At 33.7% G+C, this 20,480-nt stretch overlaps 1 protein-coding gene across 3 annotated transcripts in view; it reads left to right on the top strand.

Moving 5' to 3' along the window:
* ERC2 (ELKS/RAB6-interacting/CAST family member 2) overlaps nucleotides 1-20,480 on the top strand; it is a 437,668-nt gene that overhangs the window by 303,136 nt on the left and 114,052 nt on the right. For all 3 annotated transcript variants that reach the window (XR_004161299.1, XR_004161298.1, XM_031555549.1), the window contains one exon: nucleotides 9,636-9,770. Coding sequence is in view for 1 of the 3 variants with exons in the window: in XM_031555549.1 (XP_031411409.1) it covers nucleotides 9,636-9,770 (135 nt within the window). In the remaining 2 variants the exon portion in view is untranslated. The remainder of the gene's footprint in view (nucleotides 1-9,635; nucleotides 9,771-20,480) is intronic.

Genomic DNA, 20,480 nt, shown 5'->3' with positions numbered 1-20,480 from the left:
CCTTGAAAGCATTTTATTTTTCTTCCCAAAACATGAAACTAGAAACCAGTCCAGCATTTGCAGGACTGCAGGTGTACAGAATACTCTGGCCAGAGGCAAAGTTGGTGTTTGGCAGAGTTCTCCAGTCTATTAGTTCATGACTATATTTCATCACATGAACATATTGCTAATGAAACAAAAACGGTGAGAAACAAACAAGGAATTTAAAAAATCTGTGTAACCACAGTTTCTCAACAAATTCCTCCTGTATGCAATACATCGGAGTATTTCTGACTAATTAACTTAAAAGTATTTCAAAGAAAGCTTTCAAGAGCAAAGGAGGGAAATGGAATTGAAGCCAGCATGTTGTATTATATATATTGTTCTGGTTAAGAACATTAGGTATAGAGCTAATGTGATATTGTGGTAGTGACATCAAGCATTTAGGAATAATGAAATTGCAAGTTGTATTTTAGCTTTTAGATAAATTGGTCCATATTCCTACATACCATCACTGTATTAGAAATTTTATCTCTTTTTATTGTGTACTACTGGAAGAAATGTAGTGATTTCAATTTAGGCTAGATTTTTTGTATAAGATACAGAAACTTAGAAAGGGGAGAGCTGGATTTGCCCAGAGAGGTTGTGGAGTTCCTTTCTCTGGAAATATCCAAGAACTTGTGCCTGGATGTTTTCCTGTGCAACCTGCTGTAGAGAACCTGCTTTACCAGGGAGTTAGGTTAGATGATCCCTGGAGGTCTCTTCCAACTATGACTCTGTGATTCTGTAGAATTGCAAAAATTACAACGAAATGAACTTTTCTGACATTTAGATATCAGTATTACAAACCATGTAATTGCAGTTTCAGAAGTTCAGCTTTGATACTAAAGTTTCTGATACATGTCTGGTGTTTATAAATTATGGGAAAGTGTCTTTACAATCGTTTCCTGTTTTAATACACAAACAAATGAACAAAAACCCGAAGTAAAAACAAGCAACAAGCCAACAGAGAACTCTACCTTCTCGTGCTGTTTGTCTGCTTTTAGTGGGACCTGGCCTGAGATGTCCTCAGGCAGCTGCTGTTGCAGAGCTTTAATTATGCTTTTTAACCCACTTCTTTGTGTCTGCGTTCTTACATACTTCTGTGTAATTACTAGGTTTAGTAGTAGAACTCAGACGAATACTTTTAGCATGACTTTAGCCTATACATTACTTCGTATGCTGTATTATTACAAGATATTTCCTGTGCTTCAAGCCATACTTTTAATTCACAGAACTTAAAAAGGCTTCAAATACATTAACTCTAAATGCAGGGACCACAACAGAGAAGGCAGAGGGACCATGTTCAAATCAGCACAACTTCAATCACAAGTGCAAGGAAAGTAGAAATTTACTCTTAGTACTCCAGATAAATGTCTGCTTGGCACTTGAAACTGCTGCCTCTTCTCATGCTGCCAAGCATCTGATATCCCAGCTGGTGTTTGTGAGAAGGCTATTATCCTTCAGCTCATGAAGAGAGAGGCTTACTATGAGCCCTGACTTCTTACAGCATAAGTCACTTAAATCCTGTAATCTTGCAAAGCATCAGGTCTAATGGCTGTTAATATCATTTAAATAGTACTGTAATTAATAATAAATTTGAAATATATGTGGAGCTTTTGTGCTCACAGTAAACACTAAATTATCAGACCCAAGTCTTTGTCAAGATATATATTGAAAACTGCTTTACATCTATTATTTTTCTTAATTGTAAACAGATAAGTTGTTCACATCGTAGTTACTTCTAGGCAGATAAATAGATGGGACTTTTAGCTTTTTGTCTTTTCATGACTATCCATTTCTTTTATGCTACTCAGGCTTCATTTAATCTAATGCTTTATCTAGTATCCTTTATGTATCACATTACTTTACTTCACAGTGTGATACCATCAGAAAAATAATTAAAATTGTTAATCTTCCAACCTTCCTTGGCATTGCTTTTTGTAAAACTTAAATTTTTTTAGTTTTTTAGTTTTTTAGTTTTTTTTTAACCTTTTCTCCAGTATTTATTGTTTTTTTTTGTTTGTTTGTTTTTGCTTAATTTCAGATAAAGTATATTTTTAAATTTCTCTGGTAGCATTGCTGCACAAGAGTCAGAGCATCTGATTTGGTCAGCTTTTGTTGTTGTGTTTCATCTGGCAGGAAGGCTGGATTTCCCGAAAGCTTGGAAAATTTTTTTTGTACTGTGAATTTAGGGAGTGCAGACAAGGTCTGAAGAACAAATGTTCTGGCTACATGTACTTCACAGATGATGAGAACTATAAGATTTTCACATTAAACACCACACGACTTAGATTTAATACATAACTAGATGTAGATAGAAGAAAGTTAAAAAAAAAAAGTAGCTTTCCTACCATAAGAACATTAGTGTGTTCCTAACTTCATATGCAACAGTCATAGCATGAATAAGGAGAAAAAAATAGAAAAAATCTTAAGTAAGAATTGGCCACATTTTTCTCCATTAAACCATAATACACGCTTTTAACCTGCATTCATCCTGTCTCTCATGCTTTCCACAACAAGTCACACAATATACCAGGAAAATAATTTCCATTTGAAATTTTAACAGGGAAAAAAATTAAAAGGAGGAAAACAAAACAGCAAAATACAAAATAGAAAATACAAAGAAAAAATAAAGGTCAAATATAATTAAGAATAAGAGTGTAAGGATAGGTTATACTACAGAGATGTTATAAAAAAGAAAATGCCTAATTAAAACTCTCTGTAAAGCATAGCTCTACCCCATAGTGATGCATTCTAATACCCATACGATTATGATTATGGTAGTTTTCTAGCGCTCCGGAATTCTGAGTTACCACACTGTAATGTTCTTATTATCTTTTTGTTGCTGGTGTGTGCTTGCAAACATATTCTTTGTAACTTACATTTTTTTATTGGTATTTTCTTAGTGTATAAGAACTCACTGCAGAAGCAAAAAAAGAAAAACAAAAACAATCTTGAATACTATCAGATATTTGTAACAATTGAAGACAATTGAAGAAGTATAACTTATTTTATATATAATTAACATTACATTGCTAGCGTTGTGTTGTTAGAAGTATTCTGAAATTAATGTAATGTAGCAACAAGCCCTGGAATACTCATACAAACTGAAGTCCACTTCTTACATGCAGCTCTATATTGGCAAAATGTCCCTCAAAGCAATAGCCAATTAGCAGATCTTTTAACTTGTGGAAAACATAAGTCCTCTGTAAGAAACGTAGTGGGCAAATTTGCAGTTTAACTTACTATGAAGTCTCATAAGCAGGAAATTGTTATTTTTGATCTTGGAAACATGCTTGATGAGACTAAAGAGTTGACTTAAGTGGAAACTTTCTGAAGAGTACAATAATAATTAAAAAAAAAAAAGTTGACTTAATTGGGCTGTAGAAATACAGGCTTTAAATGGCATCAAATTTTAATTTTCATTGTAATCCCTGATGGTTTAATTGTTCTTCAGTGTAGACAATGTAATTTGATTGTTTTCAGAAGTTCTAATGATGATTACTTAGAAACTCAGCAATCATTTCTGAAAAGCCCTCTATAGCTTCTTTTCGAGAATACCTTCCTCTGTATCAGTCCAAATTTGGAATATTTCTGATTATTTTAATGAAGAATGTGCAAAAATACTATTCTGTCATAAAAACTAATTTTGTACGGACAGCAATTACATAACTGGCGAATTTAGCAAACATTTTGTTAATCCTCAGCTAATAGATTTCAGGCCTGAAGCACTGGATTCAAACTGAAAGAACAATTGCATTTGGTCATGCTTTCCTGTAATCCAAGTTAATTCCACTGGGTTTATATAACTTCTGGATAAACTAGGTGAAATATATAGTTTTGTATACTGTTTTTTTAGATCCTTACATTTTGGATTTCAAAAAATGAAAAAGAAAAATACATTGGTGTTTTCTGAAGTTGTATTAAGGGGATAAAGCTCAAATTAAGTTGTTTATCAGCAAAAATAGAATGAAACATCTAAAAATGAAGATGTCAGGATGCTTTGTGGAAGTATAATTTTCAAATAGTGAGATTACAGGAAACAGAGGTTTCAGAATATTGAAGATGGCAAAGCCCATTGCAGAATCAATGCTAGAACTCGATTCTCTTGGTTTTAAATTCATGTTTTAATAATTACATTGTAGGATCTCACCAGGATAGTTTGTAGACCTGATATGTGTCTCCTTCTTGTATTACATAGGGAAAAATCCTACTGTATTGAAAGTGAATATGCGAGAAATGTTTCAAATTCCATTTAGTGAAGAGAGATTGAGTAGAAAATCCAAAGAAAAGTGATAGCTATTGAATGGCATTACAACTATAACCCAGAGAAACAAATATTACTATTTTTCCTCATTTGAACCTCATTCATGAGAGTTTGTTTCATTGTTAACTTTATCCAGATGACAGATCAAAGCATAGTTGCCTATTGCCACCTTGCTAAAATATTTTTTTAAGGACAGTTTTAATATTACAGTTTTACAGTTACAGATTGTTCTTAAGCTATTGAGTCTGTTGCCAGTCAATCAAAGTCTTTCATTTTACTTCTGTAGATCCTTAAACTCTACAGAATTTTAGAAGGACAAGAAATATCTGTCAGTTTTTGTACAGAGCTTGATCATAGATTTCTTGGTAAGTGGGTTAGAAATTCAGTTACACATACCATTCATGACCTTGACAGCTTAGCAAATAGTGATACTGAATGATCAAAGACAACTGTTTTGAGCCCCACGGGTTAATATACCTGTGCACCTACATTTAAGTCACTTCTAATTCCTCTATCATTCCTTTTTTTTTTTTTCTTCCCCAAATTATATGCAGCATTTATTGAACATAGAAATAAATTCAAAGGAAAAAAAATCCAAAAAACAAAAAACCAACAACCCATACAAAACAAAACAAACAAACAAAAAAAGAAGAAGAAAAACCCTGAAGACATTATTCAGGCTAAATCTAATAAGAGTATACATTGCCTGTAGGAGATGCAGTTTATATTGTTGCATTTTACAAGTTTACTTTTATTTTCATTCCTTATATAAATCCTAATTAAAACTGGTTCCTTCTTGGGTGTGGGCCTGATGTTCACCAGGCATTTTCAAAAAAAAGCTAATGATAATTTTGTTGTTAGAGATGTGCCTTTCCAGCATGTGATAAATGGTCAAAACAGGAAATTAAAAGTTGTAGCTTATCTATTTTAGTTTATCATTAACTTCAGGTAATATTCCAAAACGAAACTGACACATGCTGAAAATGGAAGGAGAAAAATTAATTATGTTCCTTGCCTTTTAATTATTTTTGTATCAGATGTGTTCCATACAGGAAATGCATCCTAAACTGCTAGAGTTCACAGATCAAACCTGGTATACTACTTTATGTTAAATTATTTCAGATTCACATCAAAGACAGAATTTAGGATTTTGGTGTCAACATCTGTGTTAGAATGCAATGCACATCCTTTGGCAGTGTAAAATGAAATAAGGGTGAGGTTTGGAAACCTCAGTCTCAAGAAAATGCTTCAAACTGCTGAAGTCTCCCTCTGAAGTCAAATGGGTCACCTGTTCAGTATTTCTCTTCAAGTTTCTGTATCACAGTACTTCTAATTTCAGAAAATCCAACCTATGCTACTACTCATCATTCTTTCAACCACGAGTGAAACTGGTTTTAATTTCTAAGAAAGAGCTAAAATTGTGAAATCGCCTAAGCAGTTGTGGGTCTTTGCAAATAAATATTCTCCAATATTCTGTTTGATAAAGCAATTGACAAAGAGGTTTCAGGAAACTGTAGAGTCATCTGTGTCATGCTCTGTATCAAAGGATTTGTAATTAAGAATTTAAGAAAGAATGATTTCTTAATTCACAGAATACTACATAATTTGCAGTGATACTTATGGAAAGTACACAACACATGTTGTAGTGTAATTCATGTAGAATAACAAATGATGCAGATTAGATTTGACACAGCTTGAATGTGTGTACAGTTTTTATGAATTGCAAATTCCAAGTCTGAGTTTCCAAACAACCGTGAAAAGTCATATTAAGGAATCTGTTTCAAAAGTAATGTAAAAAAAAATCTGGTATATCTTTGAACTTGAAATTTTCAAGTATACTGAAGATGATGCAGGAAATCACAGCATTATCAAGTAAGCGGGTGGTATGTTTCCCCATCAGTCAGCACTGAAGTGATGATCTAATATGTTGATATAGGACTGTGATCAGGAGCAGTTACTGTCTGTCTGATGAGCCAATGTCCTAAAACACACAGTGAATAAAACCCCTTTTCTGTGTGTTTATGTGTGTGCTTATATGTATGCGTAGGGGTGTGAAGCCCTGGGGTCCTGAATGAGTTCCAGTGTGGTTAATTAATTTCTTTCTCAAATAAAAATATACCTGACATTTCATCGCCTACTAACCATTAAAAGAATTAGCAAGGGAAGCAGATGGAAGTAATGGCACAGAGCTTTACTTAGAAGGACATGAAAGGGATTTTATTGTTACTCTTAATTTTCTGGATGCCTTCAGTTTTGTTCCTCATCCAGAAATCCTCCTCCTCATCCTTAGAAATCCCAATTGGAAAAGCTTGAAATCATATGATATTTTTTGCTGTTTAAGTAATAGGTAGCATGTCTGGAAAACACAGTTTACTTTTGAACTACTCTTTGTCAGCAGCCAAAGTAAAAAGAAACAGAATCTGAAAGTCATATCAGTTACTGTTGTGAAGCACTAACAAATAGAAAGAAAAAGCTATGAAGAAAAAATACATATTTAGCTTCATTTTAAGAAACGAACAATAAAAAGTCATGTAAATGTATGCACAGTATGATGAGTGTATGAACTGAAAGCAAAATCAACTTTTCATTTTTCATTTTTCCATTTTGCATTTCATATGCATTATGCTTTCAGAGCAGAACAACTAAAAGACGCCTACTGCAGCATTAACGCTTTCTTTGTGGATGCTTTACTGCAATCTGGCATACAAAAGGAGGAAACATTAGAAGTGGTTTATTTATATTTCAGCACCAAATTAGAAAGATGACATCATTCATTTACAGTTCTTATCCCATGACACATCTAATTCCCAACACCTCATTACAAGGGACACTTTTAGGATTGCATATATCATCTTGTTTAACTTTTGCATTCTTTTATGGGATACAGTTGAAAGGTAGGAAATTTAGGGCTGTTCATTGATAAGAAAGTAAACTGATAAAATCTTAGGAGCTTCCCCAAAGAGGCAGAATATTACAGTGTTTACAGTAAGTGGGTTACTATTTATTAATTCTCCGTCTTTTCCACTATTGTTCAAAAGGACTTCCTCTTTAAATATTAATTCAAACAAGTTAATGGTGATTCAGGTTGAGTTGGCCTTGTGATAAATCAGCAAATTCATGACTAAAATTCATACAGGTCAATGCTTTTGTCTTCTTAATTAGGATGGAAAAAAAAAGAATTGTCCCAGCTGTGCAGAAAATAGTGTTTAAAAGTGTGAAATGATACCCTACAGAGCAATTCCTGTTCAAAGGAATCTACCTCTTGACTTATGGATGAAATCTTTATTGTAAGAGGCAGGAAAGATGCTCACAGCAAAGGTGCTGTAGCGATGGTTAGAAAGCAGTGAACACTGGTTTAAACATATCCATATCCAATCTGTCAGTGTTCCTCTGCCTTGTTATTGCGTCTGCAGTAACATGAACTGAGTGCTAGTGCCCTCCTGAAATCTGTTTATTACTGTCCCCAAATGGTCATCATGTGCAGTTCTTGAGAAGCATTACAATATTTCAAAATAAAATTAGTTGCAAGGAGACATCTTAGGATTTTGTGTGATCCCAGTGGTTCGTGGTTTTCCTCTCATTACTTTTTTCTTATAGTGCAAATATTTTGTAGTAAGAATATTTGGTTTTCTCTTCTTGCTTTTTTATTTTTCTGTTTTGTTTGTTTGTTGGTTGTTGTTTTTTTGTCTGTTTTTCAAGATCTCTTTTCTACTTCAGCAAAACTAATTAAATTCAAGGAACTTAATTGAAATCTCAGTTTTTACGTTTTCTATTAAAGTATATTTACCGTGAAGTTTTCCTTGCAGAAATTTTGATATAGGATTGTTCTCATAGGAGAATGTATTTACCTTAATTCTTGAAGACTAGTTACCACATATTAGATATAGGCTGCTGGTTATCTCATGGACATTACCATCTGGAATCCAATTAGACCTGTTAGCCTAGGAACATACACAAATTAATGAGTAGTGTTTAAAATCATCTGTTCAATTTGGGAATGATCGGTTTGAGTAAAATCTTGGGGTAATGTGTTTTTCAGTGTCCCTCTGTATGTGTCCTGCCACCTTGGGGCACAAGTAGAACTGTGAATTTTTGCAAATGACTTCATACTCCTAACTTCAATGTCAACAGAAAAGTGTCTGTTTCCAGTGTATTTCCAATTGTTTGTGCATGACCCACTCAAATGGTTTCCACATAGAGAATTGGCACAAAGTAAATAATGCTCTTTCAAGTGCATCTATTCCCATATGAAATAATTCTATCAGGGTTCAGATGAGTTTTTGTTTTTTTTAAAAAATATGATATTGAATGTGTTTAGACTTCAATCTTTCCTTCAGCCATCTACATAGTACTAATTGTGTATACCTTGAATAGAATCTTCAGATTTTGACAGAGGTCCCTAAAAGCTCATGGCATTTTCTCCAGGGATTTATCAGTGCAAAAGTGAAACTTGATTAATGGTTAACGAGTTTTCTAGAGAGAGCCTTCAGTCCTACTAACAGAAAAAATAAGTGCTGTATACACTGATATTGGGCAATTAGGTAAAAAGATATTTTTGGTGCCATGAACAAGGTTTGTGTTATTCTAGTCTATGTATGTTATGGTATAGAATAATTGTAATAATGATAAAGAGCAAGGGTGTATCTTGTTACCTCATGGTGACATGAGATTTTATAATCTGTACAAAGCAGTAACTGAAGCATAGATGTTGTTTTCAAGATCTTTATCTAAGACTTACTTTCATTCTGTGATGTGTGAAGTCCCATAATCACTATTTCCTCTAAGCAACTGTGTCTGTATCAACTAGGCTTCAGATTCTTTTACCTTCCTATATAGCAGTGTGATCCTTGCTTACAATAAAAAAAGAAAAATTAAGCCAAGAGTTATTTTTAGCATAGCTGTTCACAATTGTTGTTGACTTGCCTTGATAGATAACTGTAAATACTTGAAGCATGCTTAATATTCCTGTTTGTGAGATTTTGGAAGTTAATTATTGAAACATAGCAATAAACTGGAAAATAGGCAACTCTTCTAAAATAGTAAATTTAGAAAACTTCAATGTCTTCATTGACACCTTTCAAACATAACAACCTTAATCATGTCCTTTTCTCATTTCTTTGTGTTATTCTCTGTAAGTGAAAACTGAGACAGATATATTCACATGCTTTATTATCTTTCTCTATTTGTTTCTTTTTCTTTCTGAGCCAGCAGTCCTGACATCTATTGTTAGATCCTTGCAGCTACAACCAAAAGAAAGAGTGAACAAAGAGCTAAGATCTTGCCAAAACACTGTTAGATTAATAAGTTCCAGCATGTAATATTTTTTTTCATTGTCTCTCTTAAATAGACACAAAACAGAATGAAACTAATGGCAGATAACTATGATGATGACCATCACCACTACCACCATCATCACCACCATCACCATCACCGATCTCCTGGGAGGCCACAACACTCCAACCACAGACCCTCTCCAGATCAGGTCAGTCCCTTCTTTTCTATGCTTCGCTTCTATAATTTTACAGTTTTGATATCTCAAGGTGAAACAAATATTCCACAAATAAGATGAGCAATATTAGTTCTTTGAGCAGAAACTAGTAGGTGAGGCATTTGTTTCCAACGCAGAAAGAATCTCAGTGTTATGCCTGGGATCTTATATTTCTCTATCTTTTTAAAAACATTTCACAGATACTTTTTCAGCATTTCATAATTCAACTTTTTAATTAGAAAGTCATTGAAAATTTGCCTACTTAAATTGATTTCAAAAGTATCAATTTTTGGAGTTTTGGGGAGTTTATTTAAAGTAAATGGAGAAATAATTAGTACTTTAAAACTTGTTGTATTTCCATTTGGTATCTTGTAAACCACTAGTTCTAAGCTGTTCATGAAAATATTTTTTCATTATTTAAAGCAATAAAGCTATAAAATAACAGGTATAGATTAAAGAGAAGTGACACATTTTTCACTAGGCACAATAAACAAAATTCCAGAATGTTTTATTGAAAATCTGCTCATGATTCAGTATTCTTATAATATTAGTCTTCTTTAAGACCTCTGTTTAAAGACTATCCTAATAAGACGGTCTCAAAAGATTTGTTGATTGAACATGCTAGCTTTGAAATTTTTCCATATTGAAAAAATAATATCCCTAAGCCCAACACTGGTTTGATTGTGTGAATTTCAATATTTGTTTATAAATAAGCACAAATTTTGTAAATCAAAACATTTATTTTGGAAATACATAACTCATTTGATTTTGTTGATATTTTGTGATGTTAATGATTTGAATGTTAAGGGAAAAGTAAAACATAATTATTAAAAAAAATTCATTAACATAGTTTTAAAATGATAATATTTATACAATATTTGTTTGGAATTAAGAGGTCACAATGTTTAGTGGTTTATTAGCATTATTGCACTGCCCTTTATAATAGTTCAGTGTGGTTCTTCAGATAATGTTGCAGTTCCTTTGATAGGAAGAAATTTGCTAAGTGTCTAATGTGCAGGCTCAGTACTTTTTGTTTTAGCCATCTGAATGAAGGAGATGCTTTGGCCAAAAATCTTGTTGTTTTGATATTTTTGAAACAGTAAATATCAGAGCTCTTCTTTCTGGAAAGCTTTAAGACCAGATCCACCAAAAATAATGTATCTGCTTAACTTTCATATTTATATATGGAAAATAACACTTCAGTATTATTATTATAGTTATTACCTGTGGTAGGATAGTTAACGTGTTGTCATTATAAAGTATTGAAAGTAATGAAATTTCTTCGTTATTTATCTATCCCAGTGCATTATTTAAATTTGCTTTGCTCTCTAGGTTTTCCTAATCATCACTTGATTGGTGATTTCTGTCTTAAGTTACATTCTTGAAGTTGTGATCTATCATTATGCACTCACTTTATTCTTGCACTCTTTCCTAGGTGGCCCCTAGTTTTGGGCCACAGTCTAAAACAGGATGCAGGTCTAGATGGCCTTTACATAGCACAGCCTTTCTAAATATAGTTTGTATTTGTCGAGGACAAATGATGTTAAACAAATCAAATTTCCTTTCAAAGGGTTAACTGGCTTTGTGGCTTAAGAAGAAAATGTTAGCTGTGACGTACGTACTTTGAATTCATAAGGCCTTTGTCATTGTCCCATCCTATATTTGTAATAAATACAATAGTTATAGTAAAATACAGTGTAAAATACATTAAGAAAAACAAAAGCTATAACAATAAATGTTATCATTTTAATGGTGTTAAGTATGAAATCAGGATGGGATGTCCATGCAACTGATAGATATAACACACTACAGAAAAACTTTCAGTTATTCATTGTTGGACTGGAGGAACATTTACAGCAGTTTGCTAAGAAGTCTTTCCTATATCCAATTCTGTGAAGTCCTTTTTTAGAAATTATTTCAGGGATGAAATAGAATATTTTTGGTAATGAACCAAGATGCAAGAAATTACAGATACAGCAGAAGCAGTTAAGATGCTCAGTAAACTGCTCTAGTCTTAGTAAGCTGGAGAGAAAGTCTGAAATAAGTAATTTGAAATTCAGTAAAGACAAATTCATTTAGAAGGGAGACTTTGCATGTATTGAGGCCATATAATGGAAAAGAAAAAAAGAATCTGTATTTCAAACAGTATGAAGCAATGATGGAATACCATTGCAATGAAGTTACATCTAATTCTGGGTAATGCTGGAGAAGAAGCAGGAAGTAATTATTCTGCTCTCTTGAGCACTGGTGAGACTTCATCTGAAAAGCTGTATACAGTTTTGAACACCATGCTTTAAGAAAGATAGACAAATTGGAAACGGACAAAAGGAGAGCAATAAGAATGATAGGAGTTTTAGAAAACATGACCTATGAGGAAAGCTTAAATAACTGGATTTGTTTAGTCTAGAAAGTACTAAGAGCAAGTCATAAGTCTTCTAATATATAAAATGTTGTTGTAAAGAGGACGATGATCAATTGTGTTCCGGTGCCCATTGGAGAAGGAGTAGGAGTGGCAATTTATACTAGAAGTAACGAGGTTATTTATTAAAAACAAACAAACATAAAAAAAAATAAAAATAAAAAAAGGAAAGAAAAGAACCGCAAACAAACCAAACCAGATTTTTTTAGCTATAAGTGTAGCAAATCTGTAAGTCAAAAGAAACATGAACATTCTTTACTACAGATGTAGCAGAAACTCCTTTCTTACAGATTTTTAAGAACAGGTTAGACAAATATCTGTTGTGCATGATAGTTGATTTATTTCATCTTATATTTGTACACTGGTTGGATGAGGTTTTCTTCTGACGTACTGCCATCCCTAAATTTCCAGACTCTGTGAGCAGTGGATTAACCTAGCTAATGTTTAATTGTAAAGTAAATAAATAGGAGTTCCACAGCAAAATCCTTCCTGAAATAAACTTTTGGGAAGCAGCAAAGTCAATATTTATGACTGAACTCAAGTCATTTCTTTAGCTTACATTTTTAAATCGTGGATCTTATTTTTTACTGTGTTGTATTATTTAGTATTCCACACAGCACCTTTTTTTGTCCAACAATTTGATTGCCATGTGCCATGCAAACTTCTGTTTTCCATTCAATAGAGTACTATGCACTATAATAAAAAGACATTTTTTATTTTATATATATATAAAAAAAAGGAAGTGGTGAATATTGTAACACAAAGGCCATTTTTGTGGATGTTGGGAAGGATTTTGAAAGGAATCTCAGAGAGAAAGAGATAATTTTGAAACATTTTTCATATTTATGGATTATATTGCAATTTCTAATTTATGTTGATACATTTAAGTAAGGAAATACATGTTACCATATATGGATGTAAAAATATTTGCATATTCATTTTAATACGTATTTGTGAAAATGAATAAGATATTTCACTCTTAGTGTTGTAAAACACTGTGAGTCTATACCTGTTTTAAAGAGCTTGAAGTACTACTTGTTTCTTGGAAGAAGATCCTATTTTTAATGTGGTGCTCTTTGGTTCAGCTATTGATATTTTCCTTCAGTGGTCATGTTTTCAGTATAATTTTTACTCAGTAACAATTGTTATGAAGGAAAAATATAAGTTGAAAAGCTTTTGCACCCATGTTCATTTATTATTAATTTACCTGCAAGTTTTACATTTCTTGCTATCTCTGAAACATTTCTTATTGGCATATATGACAGACCTCTAACTCCAGAATGGTCTCCATATAAAAAAATTGCATTTTTTTGCTGTCACTTGTTCAGATTCATGAGAACTTTCGTATGTGGCCCTAAGTTCAAGTTGCTGCTTGTGGACTACATAGTATAAAATATACTTGATTATTTTAATTACAACTGGCGTCTCTACATAAAAAAAAAAACAAACAACAACACGTTTGTGTGATAAGGATGTAGTTCAGTAATACACACCCACCAGATCAGGCTGCCCATTCCCCATCTAGCCTGAAGGTGAATACCTCCAGGGATGGGACATCCGCAACTTCTCTGGGGAAACTTGTTCCAGTGCCTCACAAACTTCTGAAGATTTCTTTCTAACATCTAACATATATATCACCTCTTTTTGTTTTAAATCTTGTGCTGTCACCATCAAGCCACATAAAAAAAGTCGATCTCCATCTTATTTATGAACTCCCTTTAAGTACTGAAATGCAGCAATGAGGTCTCCCCAGAGCTTTCTCTTCTCCAGACTGAACAAGCCAAGCACCCTCTGTCTGTCTACATAGAAGAGGTTTTCCTCCCCACTGATCTTCATGGCTGCTATTGGACCTGCTCCAACAGCTCCACATCTTTCTTGTGCTGGGAGCCCCAGACCTGGATGCAATATTCCAGATGGGTCCTTGTAAGAACAGAGTGGAAGGGGACAATCCCCTCCCTCGCCCTGCTGGCCACCTCTCTTTTGATGCAGTTCAGGAAGCTGTTGGCTTTCTAGGCTGCATGCAGACACTGCTGCCTCATGTCCAGCTTTTCATCAACCAGAACTGTCAAGTCCTTCTTTTCTGGATTGCTCTCAGTGAGTTCTCCCATCTTTACCCATATCTATCTAGTATTGCCTGACTGAGATGGATATACTTTGCACCCAGCCTTGCTGAACCTCAATATGTTCATGTGGGCATGCTTTTCGAGTTTGTCCGGGTCACTTTGGATGGCATGCCTCCCTTCTATCATATCAACTGCACCACTGTAACATCAGTCCAGCGTTGTCTGCAAACCTACTCAGATTGTACTTGATTGATCATTGGTCATTGATAAAGATATTAAAGATAACTGGTCCCAAGTTGGACCCCTGGGGGACATGGCTTGTGACTGGCCTCCATGTGGAGATCCATTGACCACAACCCTCTGGCTGTGACTGTTCAATGAATTCCCCAACCACTGAATCCTCAACCCTTCCAATCCATCTCTCTCCAATTTAGAGATTAAGATGTAATGTGGGACTATGTCAAAGGCCTTGCAGAAATCCAGATAGATGTCTTCACTTGCTCTTCCTTTGTCCATTGATGCCATCACTCCATTGTAGAAGGCCTTCCAGGCACAGAGATAGGACTCATTGGTCTTACATTCTCCTTGTCTTTCTTTCTATCCTCCTTAAAAAATGGGAGAATTTGATACAGCACCTACACAGTGGAAGACTAAAGATATGAGATTAAAAAAAATTTCACAATTGAAGACTTTATTGCCAATCCTGACGACAATAAGAGCTGTCAAATCTTCTTACTGCTCATAGATCTGGAGATTTTGAGATGCATAAAATGAAAAATGTTTCTCATTTCATAATGTTTCCTGAATTCCCAAACTGTAGTTGAATCAAAGTTGTATGTTTTGTTCCATGGTCACCAAGGCTACAAGTACATTTTAATTTTGTTTTATGATGAGAGATGATATTCTCATAAAAAAGATATGGATTTTGAGAAAAGATGAATATCGTAGGGTGTACCATAAGGCTGTAGGAGTTGGTTCCTTTCCAGAAAGTTGGTGCTGCCCTCAAAAGGTATAACTAAGGATGGAATATCATATGGTTGCATAAGCATATAGTATGTTCTTTTACATCTTTTAATCCAATCTGGCTGCATAGAGATTGTGTTCATATCTAATACATTTTTGATGGCCCTTCTACAAGGCGGTAGTGTTTTAGAATTAGGTTATCACCAATTCATCATTGTGATTTTTATTACTCTGAAATCTTGCAAAGAGGCACAAAAAGAAAAATCCTTCTCTCTAGGATAGTGATGAGTCAAAGTGTATCCATGAAGTTTCCATTAATGCCTTTCTCCAGAAAGAAAGTTGACTTACTTCTATAGAACCATCTATCTGAATCTTAGTATTGAATCCAGTTAGGTTTTTAAATATGATGGTAGTTTTATTAATTTGGGAAAAGAAATTTAATGACTAATGCATGAAAATTAACAGTGTAATGATGTAAAATAGTAGTATGCCACTAAAAGTAACTTCTTGAAGAAGACTATAGGTTCTTGAAAAGTTATAGATTTGTGACTGATCTTGGCAACAAGATATCAGCTGGAATTACTAAATATTCTTGGAGCTGCTGGAAGAAGACATAGAAAACACCAAACAATTCAGATGGGATTTTGTTAGAGCGGTATCACTTTGAAATCAGAGCCATGATATAGTCAAGCAATTGTTATTTTGGTGTCTGGACCCTGATCTGCAAATTACCACGTGGATCCATCTATAATTTTAAAGGAAAAGGAGTACCTGCTACTTTGTGTATTTTGGCAGCTCTGGCCATTAGCATAATGCCTTATATTCTGTGGCAATACTGGAAAACTGCCAACCTGAAACTCCTGAATAGGCCTCAGGAATGTTGAAAATGGGATTTGTCTTTAAAAAATAAACAACACAATTTTAGAAGGAGGATAAACAGAAAACAAAACAGATTATTTCAGCTCACTCAAATAACTATGGCTATTTGAAAACTGTGAAATCTTCAGATTTCATTAGTCTGTGAATACGACGCCCAATTCAGCAGAACTTTAATGTCTGGAAACCTGAAATACCATGTCTGGGGAGTTTTCTGCTACATTAAAAATTTGTTTTCCAGTTGTTCAGGAAAGTAGAAAAATATAAGAGAAAAACACCAAAGCATCAGTGACATTTTATTGCATAAAACATCACATGATATAGGTGTTTAATTCACTAAGTTGGAATTATTGGCTCCATCTCTGACCCCTAGATTTTGTTTAATATTCTGTATGTTTCTTTATCCTGTATGTTTACATGTTGTATTTGGGCAGGTGTGAGCTTGTTCTTCTCTGTTCACTAAATGTACATGAACTTGTTCTGCTGGTACCTCAGGCTGCAAAGAAGCATGCAATTGCATTAACACAGTGCTGAGCCTGCACTAAGCTCATTAGAGTCACATGGATTTATTTAATTTAGGAATTCGGGCAGGGCAAGGTTTTCTTGTCGGTACATTCAGTATAAACAATCCTAGGCATATCCACTGTAAATAACTGGCATTGTGCTGAATTAATTACTGCTTTGAGATCTAAGGAGTCCAATGCAAATTAGTCACATAAATACTTTCATATTTTAAAGTATTTTCTCTAATTTTTCATCTTTGCTATGCATATTGTCCCTCTGGAACAAAGAACTTGTGATCATGTCACAGATTGTTCAGACTTGTTGAATTAAATGCAATAAAATCCTATTTATGTCATGGTCACCATTAAATACTCAATTTTCCTATTAAATTGTAGGCAGTTATAACAGCTATTTTGCTCATTATAAACACGCTACAAAAATGGCAAAAGCATCTCTTCTACTGAGGATGTAATTTCTGCCTAGCATTTTTCAGAAGCCAGTAAGTCTTATCATATACTTATTTCAGTAGATGCAGACAATTTTTCCTGCCTCTGACATCTAACTATTTCTATCTAGTCTAACCTAAAAGGAAAACTAGAGTGGCCTTCCATAGAAACTTCCAGCTCAGATTTTGAGGATAAGGAGCATGCTTGCAAACCTACATTTCTTTATATATCACTTAGTACCTGTGATGGAACAAAACAACAAGGCTTGAAATGTGAGAGTCTGCTCTGAGCTGGAGTTTCTCTTGTAGGGTTTCTCTAGTTCTAGATTTTGGTATACTATCATCTTGCAGTTATAAACGTGCTTAAATTCTCTCATTTTATTTAATTAAAAATCAATATCAATATATAATATTTATTAGTGCTTTTGTTATTCCTACCTCTTAATTTTAATTATACTGTAACCAGATGACTTTTCATATACTTTTTAATTATATTTAATTTGTAATTTGACTACAAGTCCAGATAATGTATTAAAAGTAAGAAGTAGAGCATAGGTTTTGCTGTCTATGATACCTCAAGGAGATGGTTTTGTATATTGAAAAGTTATACCTCTCCTTTGCTTACAGAAATGAATTTATTTTATGTTTTGAGGTTTAATGAATGTGATATAAATGTATACATACTGCTCGGTGTGTATATTTATATATATCTATATTTATATGTTAACTTTGCAGTCTTTTCCACATATGGAAGAATTTTTTGAGATCATGTTTAGCTATAGAAACCTCTCCCACTCACTTCCCCTGAATGTGTGTGTTAGAATATACAACACTTATATAGAGGTTTACATTTATCTTATATTCCTTACTAGAAAAATTAGCTGCCACCATCATAGTCTAAAATAGATCTTTAGACCAGCTGAGAGAGCCAAAAATGCATTTCTGGGAGACAGTAACTTGATAACAGAAGTTGCATATCTGGCACTGGTTACTTAAGTGAGATAACATGTCACAGGCTTTCACTACAAAGGGGACCATAAATTTTTGCATTGCAAATCTGATTTCACGGGCCACATCTTGTAAGAAGCATTGGGTTTCTGCTTCATCTAGTGATAAAGCTTTAAAATGCATGAGTATCTGGTAAAACATCTTATTCATGTTAATGCTAGTCTGGGTGTTGTAAAGAAACAACCTTTTGCTTACCCTCATTGCCAGTAGTTATGTCTGATTATACCCTAATTATACACAAATAAAATAAATGGTGACATGAGTTTTATGGCAAATTTCATAAATGAAAGATGTACAGTTTATTGAGATCCTTTCTTATATGATTTGAAAACAAACCTGTAACATAAATCCATATTACTGAAGCAATTTTAAAGATTCATTCAACTATTTGAATATAGAAATGAAACATGAAATAAAGAGCTTCTGAAACTGTACACATTCTCTTACGTGAATCCACTGTTAGCCTTTCTTCTTTCCAGTTTCAGGCTCAGTGCATCGAATCATTCATGCACAACACTCTTCTGTAGTCAATTGTTCCATATATGGGGAGTCTGTGAGAGGAGTCTTTAGTGATGTTTGCTCCCATGTGTTCCCTACAAATTGAGTATCACACGAAAGTCTCTCTAAGCTCTAAAAGATTCTGATTTTAGAATAAGTTCTTGAATTGAATGAAATGTCATTACTTAGCAGGTAGATTTCTATGTTTCAAATGGAAATTAATATTTGCAAATGTAATTTTTTTGCTGTAAGTAAGACACTTTCACAGTCCAGAGCCAGTAGTTACATGTTTAATGACCCATTAACAGTCACAGATAATAAAGAGAAAAGGGTAAATCAGTCATCAGAAAGTTAGTTCAAGAGATGAGTGGGTTATCACTGGATTTATTTAACCCAAGTTAAGACATTAATTCGTAGCATGCCGGCACATGAAAGGGTAATGTGATGAGCCTTGTCAGGAAGGGTCTTCTATGTGTGGGAAGAGAGCCAGCAAAGCTTAGCTCATCAAGGTTTTAACGTTGTCTGTGTTGCAAAAGCTTTTGTCCAAAAGAAGATCAGGATTTATTATTATTATTTTTTAATTTATTTACTGAATTGGTTTCATAAAGATATTTCCATGCCATAAATGTGAGGGGATGTGTGCAATACTTCAGTTTCACAGAAGTATTTTCTGTCTGTTTTTTGAATCAAATCCACTATCTTACTCAGGTAACCAAATTTTAAACAACAGTGGGCTTCACAATAATACAGTTTTCTAGTCTTTGAATGCATCTATGTTAGAGTTTCAGTTATGATCAAGACTGCATACTTGAAGGAAATCTCCTGATCTCCACTTACTGTACTGTGGTTTGTATCCAGAAATTGTGTTGGAGTGGACGCACTGAATTCCTTTTTGATGAAGTATAGCTGAAAGATGCATTCCAGGATGTCACCCAGCACAATTCAGTGCTAATGGGAATTCATTTTTGGAGATGGAGCCAAATTAAACCAGATTACCCCACAAGATATGGATGTTATACCATTTTTCAGCAGCAGTTATATTGCTCTGTAAATCTGTTGCTACTTCAACACAGAGATTACAATTAATTTGCATTCATGAGTAATAAAGAGTATGCTATAAAGTATATATGATATGAATAGGCATATGATTTCTGGCATCTGATATATTTAAATTTGTTAGACATACTCGAACATGTAGATGATAATTAAAATTATCCTTTGTTTCTAACCTGATGTATAATGTAGGTCATTTTATTTGAAGACCACTGTCTCAAATTTTCTGTTCAATCTAATGAACCCTAAAGAACTGAAAACTGAGAAATATGCTTTCAAAACTTATATTAAGATATACTTTAATATTAAAGCAGAATATCAAAGCAGAAGAAATCTTTAAACAAGCTTTTGACATCTTTGTGTAGTGTTTTCTAAGCACTGTTCATCTTGCTATATTGAAGGCAGTTGAATTTTTGACATTAGGTTTTTTGGTAATTGGAGAAGAACAACGAACAGTAAGCCTTATTTAGTGACAGCAGATATTTCCTTTTAAGATACTGAGAAACTATAACAAGTAGCAATGAAAGAAGAAAGGACTAGCATAATGATGATATATAATCAGTGAATTAATAATCTAGGAATAGTCAGCAAAGGCTTTCATACCATTGTACTCCACATAAATATATGAGACTTGGGTGTCAGTTCCAAAAATACAAGGCGATTGATATCTTAATTATTTTGAGTTCATTGTAATTTTGTAATAGTTAATCATGTACACTAGATTATCAATTCAAAGAGTATTTCTTGATTTTTTTCACCTTCTTGCATGTTTCTAAGTCAGATGTTGCTTTGCAGTTTCTGTCACTGGGTTGCTATTCTTGACCCCATAAACCAATAAAAGATCCAAGTTTAAAAAGCAGTTAATGTACACAAAC

The sequence above is a fragment of the Meleagris gallopavo genome, chromosome 14, assembly GCF_000146605.3.
Source record: "Meleagris gallopavo isolate NT-WF06-2002-E0010 breed Aviagen turkey brand Nicholas breeding stock chromosome 14, Turkey_5.1, whole genome shotgun sequence".
In the NCBI taxonomy this organism is placed as follows: domain Eukaryota; kingdom Metazoa; phylum Chordata; class Aves; order Galliformes; family Phasianidae; genus Meleagris; species Meleagris gallopavo.
The sequence above is the reverse complement of the archived record's forward strand: the minus strand, read 5'-3'. Positions and strand labels throughout refer to the sequence as shown.